This window comes from Phocoena phocoena, chromosome 16 (genome assembly GCF_963924675.1).
Source record: "Phocoena phocoena chromosome 16, mPhoPho1.1, whole genome shotgun sequence".
NCBI classification, from domain to species: Eukaryota; Metazoa; Chordata; class Mammalia; order Artiodactyla; family Phocoenidae; genus Phocoena; species Phocoena phocoena.
In genome coordinates this window covers 51,602,355-51,615,906 of record NC_089234.1, presented here as the reverse complement: position 1 = coordinate 51,615,906, position 13,552 = coordinate 51,602,355, and the positions used below count along the sequence as shown (strand labels likewise).

At 40.4% G+C, this 13,552-nt stretch overlaps 1 protein-coding gene across 4 annotated transcripts in view; it reads left to right on the top strand.

Moving 5' to 3' along the window:
* Nucleotides 1-10,996, top strand: part of NRG3 (neuregulin 3) — a 1,054,732-nt gene extending 1,043,736 nt beyond the window's left edge. The window contains exons 8-10 of one of the 4 annotated variants that reach the window (XM_065894047.1): nucleotides 3,977-4,147; nucleotides 9,838-9,909; nucleotides 10,153-10,660. In XM_065894047.1, the coding sequence (XP_065750119.1) occupies nucleotides 3,977-4,147; nucleotides 9,838-9,909; nucleotides 10,153-10,660 (751 nt within the window). Of the gene's footprint in view, nucleotides 1-3,973; nucleotides 4,148-9,837; nucleotides 9,910-10,152 lie in introns of all 4 variants that reach the window. The other 3 variants (XM_065894048.1, XM_065894051.1, XM_065894050.1) reach the window with 3 other exon arrangements.
* The last annotated feature ends 2,556 nt before the right edge of the window (nucleotides 10,997-13,552 follow it).

Here is a 13,552-nt window from a genome sequence, read left to right as displayed (position 1 = left end):
ACTGGACAACACATGCCGAGGAATGACAACATTATTCAGGAGAGATGATCGTTCTTGCTTCTCCTGTAGTTCCCCATGCAGTGGATGCTCAAGCAGCTGCTGGCAGGCAAAGCAAAGATACCAGCAGGCAGCAGTGCCCCTAGAGGAAGCCTAAAGGTACTATTAACAGCACCCATCAAGTCTGCAGACACAGACCAGTGAATGAAACTATTGCAATCTTAAAAACATGATTTTTCCCAGCCTGCCTTATCACTGTCTGCAAATTTAATGACTAATTCTTCCCTAGGCAGCTGATAGGACATGCTCCAGGTCTTCCAACATGGCTCTCACACAAAGAAAACTTTCTCTCCTTTGGTTTATTAGATCTTCCATTATCAATGGAGTGGGACTCTTTTTAACAAGCTGACGGTAAAAATGGGCTCTTTGCGGGGGAGAAAGCCAAAAATAAAGTTATCTTATAGAAGTTTTACAGCATTCTGAGGCTGAGCAAATTCTTCAGCATCTTCTAGTCACATGCTGTGTTTATACATAAGGAATCTGGAACTCCAGAAATTGAAAGTTTTGTTCTAAAGTGCCAACATTTGATACTTGCTACAACAGACATTATGTTTATGTGCATCCAAAAGTATTGATACGTCGTCAGTCTTTGTGGAAGACGTCCAAATATTTAAGCTTCCTTTTCTTAGTAAGAGGTACAGTATTTTAAAAATACTTAATTATGGAGATTAAAAGTTTTTTAAATGGAAACGGTAAAAAATAACAATTGTTCCCAGCAATGGAAGATAAATGTTGTTGACCCTTGGTTTTCATAGATGTAGGCAATTTTTCATACATGTAGGCAATATTTTGAAAACCACCGTGAGAGAAGTATGCATTATTCAAGGAAACTAACTTCTCCCTCACCTTTCAGGGAGTCCCCAAAAAAGATTTTCTTGATGCTGGCCACATTTACTGTGAGGTTTTCATGTCACTCTTGATACTAATCACTAGTACTTGATGGTGATTTTTATTCTTAATCTACATGGGTAGAGACTGAGGTACCAAGGGTTTGCTAAGTTAAAAAAAGGTTTCAACACAGGATGAAATATGTTTGGCTACTGGATAACTGCTTTAGTTATTAACTACAATTCTTGGTTTGTTTCTAGGAATCACTCACAGATCAAATAAGGAAGTCTCTAGGAGACCTTCTTTTTTATTTGGTTCAATGACATTGCAGTATTTGTTGGCATACATTGCGTCCTGATAGATAGGCAAGGGTTGATTTATAAAGTGCTTTTAGAACTTTGTAAATTATAGTTCCATATATCATAGCTTTTGTTTTGTAAAACATGCAGTAGACTTAAACGTTTTCGTGATTGATAACCTAGTCACTGATTTATGCATCCTGCAAACTGCTGTGTAACTTCCTGAATGCCGTTGGGTTAGAAAGCTTGAACAGTTGATTGATCAATAGGTATAGAACTGTTTTTTTAAGACGGGTTACTAGCTCATACTGCTAGACTTTTATGAATAATTCATTTCTTTTGTGCACTGCAAATATGACTCCTTTGGATAACTCATTTATGAAACAAGGCTGTTAATTCAAAGCCATTATTTCTCATGTTTAGTCCAAAAATACCCCTCTTTCTTTTTAAAGAAGAAATCTATTACGTCATGTTATACTTATTACATTATATTTTGGCAATATAACTCATTTATAGACAGTACATGTAGGTTTTTTAAGGTGAAATAAGTCCAGGGTTTTCAGTGATTAGTATGAGCCTTTGAGTTGTCAGTTTGGGCAGAGGAATCAAGGGAATTTACTTAGTTGAGCAGCTACTAAGTGCCAGACGACCCCCTGCTAAGGACTTTACATACTTCGTTAATCCCCATAGCAACACTATGGAAATACCTAAACAAGTGCTAATACCTTTATTTGCATCTCTTCCACCCACCTCTAGGCTCTACCTTTTTCTGCCTTGCCTTGTACACTAAGAGGGCAGCAGGCTCACTTGCCTTTGGGCTTCTGTTGGTTTCTTGCGATGCACAGGCAAGCTATGGCAGGGCAGAGGCCAGTGAGGTCCTAACACTTCTGCCCCCTCCCTCCCTGCCTGGTTCTCTCAGCTACAGCCCTGTTTCTGGCACTAGCCAAGAGGTCTTCTTCTCACAAGCCCTTTCTCTCTACAGTCAGATAACTGCTCCTTCCCCCTGTCCTTTCAGTTACAGGGATGGTAACAGCTTCCCACTGTTACCAGCCCTTATGTACAGTAGTATCCTGTTGTTGTTTTTTTTTTTTCTCAAACAGTGAACACACTTTTGTAAATAGCAAAATCTTCCCAAATGACCCAATATAGAGTGCCATCTATTTCCCCCAGGACTCTGACTGATACAAGTACTTTCCCCAGTACCATACAGACCGGATGCAGCTAATTCTAGCATCCAAGGCTGACTACCCTGTGGACTCCACAATTGCCACTGGATGGTACAGATAGAAGCTGGAAGGGAGGGAAACAAATTAGTTATTATAGAGCTCCTTAAACTCGTTGGCTTAGTGACCTAACTAGAGGTCCCTTGTTGTTAGGCATGTTAGGACTCAGTACACTCAACCCAGAAATAGTATGATGAAGAATGAAGTCGTAATAACGTTGCCAGGTATGATCTGGTGTTTGCACAAACTCAGGAAGTTAACGTTGGGCTTGACGAATACGAAGTTATAAAGTGTGATCATTTCGCCTTGCCCGTACCAGGAAGGTGGCTACTAGCACTCATTTGTCGGGTTCTCAAATGCTGACCTTAAATAATATTTGAGAAGTTTTGTATTTATTAAGTGGAAATAACAGTAACGTTGGTGGTGGGGGGGAACTTACAGAACTCCAAATAATGTAGTAATATGGGTAAAATTCATTTGGGGGACTGGTTCCTATAGAACTTCATTGAAATTTTGAAAATGTTTTTGCTGTTCCTGTGTGTGGTTTTATTGCTATTTTCAGAGCTAAATGAGTAGGAACGCAGAAATTCTAAGTTTCCTTATTGGCATCTCATGGAATGTCTGCACAGGAACAAAGTTCTCACAGTTCACATGGTAGTAGGGTCAATTCAGTGGGGTGGAGGGAGGAATGGATATGGAATAAGTAATGCGTCAAATTAGTAACTGATTTCTCTAAAGAGTCTAGCTCTTTGTCTGACGTGATCTGTGTAGGGATCTTACCTGAGGTATATCCCGTTTATGCCTTGCCCTTTGATGGCATCTGGCATGGTTATTTGGGTATTTGGATGTATGGGTCAAGAAAATGTACGATCAGATGTTTATTAAAAGCAAACTCAAAGGGTTATTATGGGATTATGTAAAATCACGTGTGTGAAACTTCTGAAAATTGTAAAGCACTATAGAATTTAAAGAATCTTTCATTCAATAAAAAAAAGTTAAAGCAAACTCAAAAGAAAAATAATTTAGGTTCCCAGGATTTACGAAAATTTGAGACAGTGAACTGCAAAAGTAACATATGTATTAAGGAGAGAAAGGCAATTAAAATAAGGTTGGTTTATTCTACCACTAACACAAGTGAAATTTTCCCCATAAAGCCCTTAAGGCTTCTTGGATTTAGTTCTTGGCAGTGTTTAATAACAAGGCCATTTTTATTTCTATTAAAGGCACTTTTGTAGCTTGGATAATGAGGGAGGAGGGGAATCAGGAGCTGGAGAATTCCTCAAGCGCACCTCGTTGGCTGGAAAGCTGGTGTTATTTTAGTCCATTGTGCTCCAGACTGGAAAGCCAGAAACACAGGACTGGAGCTGCTTTTCTTCTCAGTCTCTCCAAAGATAAAATGGATCCAGCAACCTGTGATCCCTCCTAACATATATCCTACAGGCATGGATGGAGCCTGACCTAGAACTTTGAGGATCTAGGGTGGAAATGCAGTGCTTGAAAAGTTTCAGCAGCCACCTGTGAGGTTATTGCTGTGATCAATGTGTTTGTTGGTTTTCTTTCCACCAGCAGGACTCTCTCCTCTTGCTGCAGCCCAGGGCAAAGGAGTGGTATGCTCCATAGGAATGCCTTCAGAAGGACACCCCCCTCACCCCGAAGTAGGCTGGGCGGAATCGTGGGACCAGCATATCAGCAACTCGAGGAATCAAGGGTCCCAGACCAGGATACGATACCTTGCCAAGGGTAGGTCTTAAAAGCAACGGAATTTAGGGAGGGTGTTATGAATGATATAGTTTTAAATTGAGTCATTACGTTCCTTGGGGTTTTATTCACTGATTTCATCATTATTTGGCTATTTATGCTTGCTTCCACCTTTGTTCCACAAAAGAATAACTTTAAAAAACAGATACAGTGGAAATAGATATTAGGGAAATGGTAGATGGAAAAGATATATAGCATTAAGTATATAGACATCTAGACACTCTGTTATTATTGCAGTTGCTAAAATAACTGGGAATGTGTCTTTGATTTTAAAACACAGAGATTTCTTAGGACAACTAAAGTGTTCCTTCATCCTTAGGTTTGGGAAAAAAACAGTGCTTAATTCTCTAATCACTATTGTGGACAATACCGTAACAATAACCTGTAACTTATATATAGCATCTGCTCCTTCGAGCATTCTTGAACAAGTCTCAGTCAGTGTTGACAGAGTATTGTCAAGGCACAGCTAGCTGAACTCAGATCTCTAGTTTCATTCACGGTGCAGGGATGGAAAAATTGGCTTTGGACTCCATGGCTGTTGCTCATCCTTGCAGTGTAAAAAGTGTCCCTTCCTCTCAGTGGACACAGACCCTCATAGGGCTCATAGCATGGTGAGTGGAGTGTAGAATGAATTTTAGCCACCACTCACCTAACCGACATGAGCTGTTCAACCAAGTATGGCAGCCCTTATCCAAACTGACTGAATTTCAAATCTCATCTTTGCCCCTTACTACTTGTATGAATTTGAGAAAGTTTTATCATCTGAGCTTACGTTTTCTCGTCTATAAATTGAACAAAATAATACCAGCTTTCCTGAGGGTTGTAGCGCAGATTAAAAAGAAATTACATGTGTCAAGAGCTTGTACCTGACACGTGGTAAACAGAGGAGGGGTACTTGTAGCTATTGTCACAGGAACCGTTATTCTTACTCATTTCAAGAGCAGTGCAATCGGGCTTTACTCCAGAAATGCCAAGAATCCATTTCCTCACTCAAGCCAGGTTCTTGTCGCATCTAGGTTCTCGTTGCATCTAGTTTTTCTCTCTCTGAATCAGCCAGGCTAGGTTTCTTTGCTGCTTTGGTCTGGGTGATTTTTCCACCCTGTCTGTAGCAAGTTAAAAGCCAAAGCAGGTTTGAGGTCTGTCCCAGACTCTTACCTTTGTCTTTTCTTCCGGGTGATACGTATGCAACAGTGCCATGTCTGACGAATCTCAGCAACAGATTTCTGTAGGGAGACCAGAAGATAGGAAATGAATAGCCTGTGTCTGGATTTTGTAATTTTGAAGCAATTCCAAATAGACTAAAATATATTTGGTAAGATCTGAGGTGAGATTTACACGTTCAACGTAACAGCTAAGTTGTCCAAAATGTATAATGCAAGTCAAGAAGTAGTTTGCATTTCTCTTTGCCTTATATCTGGAAAAGGGGCTTGCATTTAGCCTCTAATTAATCATGTTTCCTAATTACTTTTCTTCTGAAATCACTAATAATGTCTGTTACTTAGGTTTCTTTTTTTTTTTTTTCCCCCTGGGGTGAACGTTGGAGTGAGAATGAGTGAGGTGAAATCAAGTTAGAGATTTTGTGAGTGGAGAGAGAACCCAGCCCATGCTGTCTTTCTTCTGTTGGGCACTGTTACGGCTATTGTTTTGTTTGGGATCAATCACCGTTGGGTTTGGAATATTCTCTCCAATTGGCTAGCCACCTGTATTTTCCTATGTGATATGCGCCTGATGTTGATAAACGGTGACTCTAAGTCACTGTGTGCTCAGCACATGAGTCTCAGGGAGCAATCTCATTCGTAATTCTTGACAACAGCTATTTCCCACTCCTGGGGGACTGACCGTCTCTCCGGACTGGAAATGGGATTGGTAATAGAATTTCACAGCTAAAGGCCCTCTTCAAATCTGGCCCTAGGCTGGAGGGGGAGTGAATGATTTATAAGAGCCAACTGCTGCTTGTTTATCAAGCATGTGGGTGCTGCCTGCTACTTAGATTCCCGGTGTATGTGATGTCTCTCCTTGACACTAACTTCAACCCAGCTTGAACCCAGTGCCTGACTTAGTGAAGCTCGAGGAGGGAGTCAGGTAGACAGGAACTTCTTCAAGAGCCTTTCCCCTGATCAGTGGATTGATGACAGCCATGGCAGTGGCTCACAGAACTGTGAACTGGGTTATGTCAGGCAAATCAAACTAATGGAATCATGTACTAGACAGAAAGAGATGGAATCACAAAAGTTAGATTGCTACCTTCAAAGTAGAAGGGATCGAAACAAACTGATTATCCACCTCACTTAAATAGCAACTTTACAAACTTATATTCAGTTATTCTTCAGGAAGTGTCCAGATGAGCACACTAAAGATAGCAGAATTTAACCCAACGTGGGATAGCCCACGTAAAAGAAATGGATTGAATACCGGCCTTTCTGACTAAATAAACCAGGAAAGGAATGTGAAGAAAAGTCACAGTCATGGATGGTGATGTGTAAATGGAATCTCTAATTGTATGGCTCCAGAGGGAGAAGTAGATTCCTTCAAATTAGTGAGTTCATTCTAATTCCATATGCACCAAGAACTGGGTCTTGGAGTCCTCTGGGGAAACACTGATTTCTTGGCCTGACCCCTGAATTACTGGGAATCAAACCAAATGACTAACTGTTGAAATCTTCCCTCTTTAAAAGGATGCTTTGACTCACATAGTTACAGAGGAAATGTACTTGTGATTGCTTTGTTGAGGGATTGGAGGAAAGGCAGTCCAACTGGTCCAAACTGGTGTTTTACAGTCAATGAATGACAGGCTCATGGATCAAACGTGTGACAGAGTCGTTGACTCTGAAGGGATACAGAACTCTGAGTATCTTCTAATCAAGAATCATGCCTAGAAATGTAACTCTCACTTAAACTTCTGGAGAGCAGTATCACCTCCTAATCAAAGACCAGCGCTAGGACACTCAGAGCAACTCTAGGAAGGAAGGGAATAGTGAAGAGGCATTACTTTCGTGAGTCCTCAGAGCAGTCCCTCTAGATCGGTATTGCTACCTGATGGTTTTAATTAATGAGAGAATTAAGGTAAGGCTGCTGGGTTTGCCTAAGATTCCAGAGCATGTAATGGTGGTGAGACTTGAAATCCTCTCTGATCCCAAACACGACTAATTGTTTAAAGTGCATCTCCATGTTAGGGCAGCCTTTCAGATGTCAGTTGTTGCCAGCATGTGATCCGTACCTGGCTTGTGAGATGATGTGTAAGTCAACTCCTTCAGTCAGCACGCAGGCATATTAGAAGACTGCTCCAAGTTTGGCTTGAACTGCCTTTGATTACTTCGTAGTCACGTGTTTTGCCGAAAGACTTACTTTCACTCTCAAGTTCGGAGGATTTGTTGGCAAAGTAACCCCTCCACACTTAATTAAGTAAGAAAGAAGAAAGCTTGTTAACGTTAGTTAGTTATAGCACAGAGATAAGCAAAACAGTAAGAAAGAAACGTATTTACAATCACCAAATTGGGGAAGCACCTCCATCCAGATGCAAGCAACGCTGTGACGTCCCTCGAACAGCAATCTGGAGTCCCAGTTGGAAGGTCCCGGGCGTTGTGCCCGCTCCATGGATGAGAGTTCAGAGTGCAGCCCGAAGGAATCCTGCTTTTAATGCCAAGCTGCAAACTGCTTACGTGCAGATATGCCCCTCTGGCTATTATCATAAATGCTCTGATCTCTAGTCGTAAGTCCCAGGATGCTCACTGATCCCCGGGATTTGGCCAGATTCCCAAGGCCCAGGAAGCTTCGTGACTTATTCCCTTCCTTACCTGTTGGTTCCCAAGACTTGTTAGCACCGTTTCTGCTGACCTGCATGTAGTCCAGCAGTTCGGTATGTAGCTCCCTTCAGGGTCTTTGTTTTGTCAGAGGCCTGTTGTTGCCTCTGAAGCCTGAACAAGACTATTAATTTTTTCAACGTCGTGTCACATTGTGGACTTGCTGAAGCGTCAACAATTGACTGAATCCTCTAAGACACTTACACCCTTATCCATCATTTTTACCAATAATGTTTAGATCCAGGTATTAAGAATTGGCACTAGCACCATCCCATTTCAACCTGGTAGATTCTACTCACTGATACACTCTGATGATGATCCATGTGAAAGACGATCTTACCCTCCTTAATTTTCTGTGCCATTGGTGAATCTGATAGCAGACGTTCTGTATCTTCACACACGTTAATGGTGCTAAGGAAAGAACACAAAAGCCCGCAATTGGTCCCCTTTCTTCTTGTTGAAATTGATTCATTGGTCAGAAACTTTAGGTTCAGATTTGCAGTCATAGAACACTAGGGAGAAAGTCGTTGAGGTCCCCCAGGGAATTTCTTTGTATGTGGCTATATGATTGGCGCAGGTAAAGATTTTACATCTCAAAAAAGGTTTGAGATGCCCGCTCATTTCTGGCTTTGATAGTAACAATTAACATAAGACAACGTGGGTTTAACTTCTTCCTCTGCTGCTTTACCAAGGGTGTAATTTGGGGCAAGCCCTTGGGGTGTCCCTTAGTCCAGTTTATTTATCCACCACGTGGTAATAAATAAACCACACAGTTTTGTTTTCTTTTTCATCAGTGGAGGTAATTAGAGGTGAAAGTGCTTTTTGAAAGCTCTATGTGAATGTCTGTTAGCTCTTGTTGACTGGGATATTAAGGGAGTGTTTACCTTGAAGATCTGTTCATGTATTCCTGAGTCCGTTCAATCAAACTTTATTGATTGCCAACTCCGTACTAGGCTCAGTAAGAGAGGGTAGAACACAATAACACCTAAATTTGTTCCCCATATTTTCACACTGTCTGGCAGAAAGACAGATCTCTAAATTGCTCCCATCTTGTCTTTACAATAAAGGTTTCTAATATTTAGTATGCGACACACTTCATTGCAATTATTCTTTCCATGGATAAACATGATTTTTATTTACATTATAGTGTAAGACGAGGGGAATGAGATTTATTATATTGAGGACGAACGTGTTTAGATTATGCTTAAATTTTAATGTTTAAGGTTAAAATTGAGGAAAAAGAATTGAGAAATAGAATACATACTACTGTTCAAGTCCCCAAACTACATTTCCGTGAACCTACGATATCCCTGCCTCACTTTTTGGCACTGGAAAGTTCAGAGGCAATGGAAAATTCACTAGCTCTGAGCAAGCAAGAGGGGGGCCAGCCAGATTCTGGCATATTTAAACCACTTGGAACGGCACGATGGCGTTCTCAACAAGCCATTTTACCATGCGCCCATGAACTACCTTACTTGGCTCCAGAATCAATGTGAGGAACGTTACTAGCTTGGTCGAGGCCCTGTGGAACTCACTTCATGTTCATCTTGGGCAGACAGAGGAACTGTGTGCCTCTCATCCCATCTTTTAGGCTCAGCAAACTGGCAGTGAGGCAGTTCCTAAAGAGATTGGATTTGGTCCCCCTAAAGTCAGTGAAGCAGAGAAACTCAGGACTTTAGTACCTTGATGCTTAATATTGGGCTTCCTGATTGCCTCCACCTAGGGTGGCCACAAGCAGTCTACACTGGACTAAACCAGGGCTGAGAGGGTGGTCAGGTGGATGGAGTGGAGTAATGCCGTTATGGGTTTCCTGTTTGTCACTATGGAAGGGCCACACTTACCTGCTCAATCCCCATTTACTTTGTATTCTAGGATAGAGGTCAGGAAGACTATATCCCACCTGCCTATACAGCTGTGGTGTGTTGAAAGATCCCTGGACTTAAAGTAAGAAGATCTGGGTTTGAGTCTCAGTCTGTCACTTATTTTCTGTGTGACCTTGGGCAAGTCACTTCACCTATCTGAGCTTCAGTTAACTTCTCTGTTTAACTGGGAACATAATATCCGTCTCATGGGGTTGCTGTGAGAATTCAGTGAGATGGTGCATGTGGAAAGTGCTTTGTTGACTGAATAGTGCTCTCAAGAAGCTGGGAAGAGCACAGAATACGTAACACTTTGTTTCTTCTTCAGGTATTCATCCAGTGGTTTAACAACCCAACAAAATGCATCAATAAATATGCAACTGCCTTCGAGAGAGACAAACTCCTATTTTAATAGCTTGGATCAAACGGACCTGATGGGATATTCATCCCCAAGGGCCAGTTCCGTGCCCATCATCCCCTCAGTGGGTCTAGAGGAAACCTGCATGCAAATGCCAGGGATTTCTGAAGTCAAAAGCATCAAATGGTGCAAAAACTCCTACTCTGCTGATATTGTCAATGTGAGTATTCCAGTCAGCGATTGTCTTATAGCAGAACAGCAAGAAGTGAAAATACTGCTAGAAACTGTCCAGGAGCAGATCCGAATTCTGACTGGTGCCAGGCGGTCAGAAGACTACGAACTGGCCAGCGTAGAAACCGAGGGCAGTGCGAGTGAAAACACAGCCTTTCTCCCCCTGAGTTCCACGGCCAAATCAGAACGAGAGGCCCAATTTGTCTTAAGAAATGAAATACACAGAGACCCTGCATTGACCAAGTGACCTGAGATGTAAGAATCTGTGCATTCTATGCTTTGCTCAACAGGAAAGAGAGGAGATTAAATACAAATTATTTATATGCATTAATTTAAGAGCATCTACTTAGAAGAAACCAAATAGTCTATCACCCTCATAGTGTTTTTTAACAAAATATTTTTTTAAAGGGAAAGAAACGTTTCAGGAGGGATAAAGCTTACCACTAAAGCTTTTGGGTAGAATTTTGAATACAATTTCATTTAGTCCCAACACTGTCCTCTTTGGCTCTCAGTAGACGCGGGCAATTCAGACTCTCAGCCCCACAGTGCCAGTGACCTCATGAAAAAGTGCTGGCAGTTACCCGGTTTCAAAGAGAAGAGACGTATCCCAAGGGTGGGCATGCCAGTGAGCAGATGGCCCTTGCCATTTGGCTTGCCAATCCCTAAATTTCTATTCACTCGACAGCCTCATCACAGGTTATGTCACGTCGACAAATGTAGTGTTTTCTATTTACTTTTTGAAGAATGGCACAAAGACTCTGGAAGGAGAGGGACAGGAGACAGAGGGAGTCATGGGGCAATCTTAGCCACTCTTACGTGCCAGCTTCCTCTGAAATTTGAAGGCACAGAATCTCAGAGGGAGGTAAGAAATTATTACAGAAAAAGAGACAAAAAACATCACACTGTCGTGTCACTAAAATCATGCTAATAGCTAATAGAAATGTTTTCGTTTGAGATCGTTTAGGGGCTCCAAAGGAGCACTTCTCAGTGTGTGTGCCTGTGTGTCTGGGCTTGCTCACTCGAGCACCGGTATGCTGTATGCACATATGTTCATCGTGCGTATGTGTGTGCATGTGTGTGCGTTAAGCTTGCTAAAATTTGTTCTGAAACATCAGGGAATCTAATATTCAGAAAAAATTTCCCTCTTAGATCTGTTTGCTTTAAATTTTTCCATTAAGTATAAAGTTCAGTTAGTAAATCAAGGTCACGTGCATGGTGGGGTCCTATAAAACTCTTGACAATGTCTAGACTATTTTCTGATGTGAATATTTTTGAGAGGAACAGCTATTGGCTCATTAATGATATCAGTATCACAAGGCGAGTTGGGGATGTGTATTTTGAATCATGCGTACTTCAATTATTTATACAAGCCAATGATCAAATTGATAGTTAGTTACCCTTTGTTTTCTCATTTTCCTCATTACTTTTTGTAGCAAGTCTACTACGCGTGGACCAAGACATTGGCTTCTGTGGTTAATATGGAAAGAATAAATTGTTGAAATTACAAAACCCAGCCTATTCAGTTCACAGGAAGCCCCCCAAAGAACAGTAAATTGTGTTGTAAGTTCATTTGGAATAAAGCAATATTTTTACCACCGCTAAGGTGAACTGAAACTTCTGAAGATTTGTCTGTTTCATTTAGCCTTATTTTCACGGGGCATTCAAGGACATTAGTGTTCACATAACCAGTCTTTTTCCAATTATTGGTGGTGTTGAGTTGTTATGTTTAAACTGTTTTAAATAAAAAGGCATAGTATTTGAAAGTATATAAAAGATTTCTTTTACTGAAGTTTGGGAAAACCTTGATTAAAACTTCCTGTGGAAGACTCACATTCCACTGAAAAGGAATGTAACTAACTATTTCTGAATCAGATATTGAATATACACAATTCTTAATTAAGGTTAAGCTGTTTCTGTTTCAAATACATTGCAAATTGCTCTCTGAGAACATTCTTTCTTTGATAATTAATAGACATAAATAGACATAATGCCATACAGGGAAAATAAAGAACATTGTATTCTTATCAACACTGTTTAGTGGAAATTCAAAGGTCTCAAATGTTGAAAACATTTTGGTAGAAATGCATTTTATATTTAACAAAAGCTTCATGGTGTTCCTTAGTTGTCCCACTATTGTTCCTTTGTTTTGAATATAGAGGTAATAATACTAGACTCTTAAAAGGGATTATTACAACTTTTTAATGTCTCAATTATCTAAATTCTCATTTAGAAATAGTATATCATTGGGAAAATTTTAGAAAAATGGTTTTAATTAACTGGTGTATAAAAACCCCATAACTTGCATATTCGATATGCTATTGTGTTGAAATTTATCACAATTATCAAACATTCACTGGAAGTCCTCCCAAGTCAACCTTGTCTTGGGTTTTTCACTAAAATGCTACCTGTTGCATATCTAAACGGATTCATACAGGATCCACCTAATTAGGAGTTTGTGTATTTTGTGACTCACTGCAGTTATTTCTTTTTTAACATCTTTCACTGCAGTTATATTAATATATCTTTTGCTCTAAGGAGATCGAAGGTTGTCAATCAAACTTAAGTCCTGATCTGACCCCTTATTTTTTTTTTTTAAAGTTGAACTATATACTATGTGATTATAAACAGCCTCGTGCGTTCTAAAATGTATGAAAGTTACACACATCCCCTGGCGGCCCGATGTAAAGTTTAGAGATAAAGTTATGTCCAAATTGATAGTAGAGACAAAAATCCTCCGTAAAGAACAGTTATTAATGGGCACTTTCAGTGCCCATTTGTCTCCTTTTGGAATGTGAAGCTCTCCTGTGAAAAGGGTCCACACTCAAAAAGCACCTCTTTGGGCACCAGCAGACAAGTGCTGATAGCATCAAGACTTTCAAAATTGATCTAACGTGGCCAACACCTGGAGTCATCGATACCTTGTCCTTCAAGTTCATGTGCCTACAGAGAAGTGTTTATTTCTACAAGACACTTTTGATTTTGCTTCATTTTCCCTGTATTTCTTATGTGAATAGGTATTTGGAGATTTGGTAATTAAGTTAGTTGCATATTCATTATTTACTGGAGAATGGATGTCACTCATTATTTTTCACTCTGCATCATCTTCTGATGTCTTTTTTTATAAAGTGTGTGTTATTCT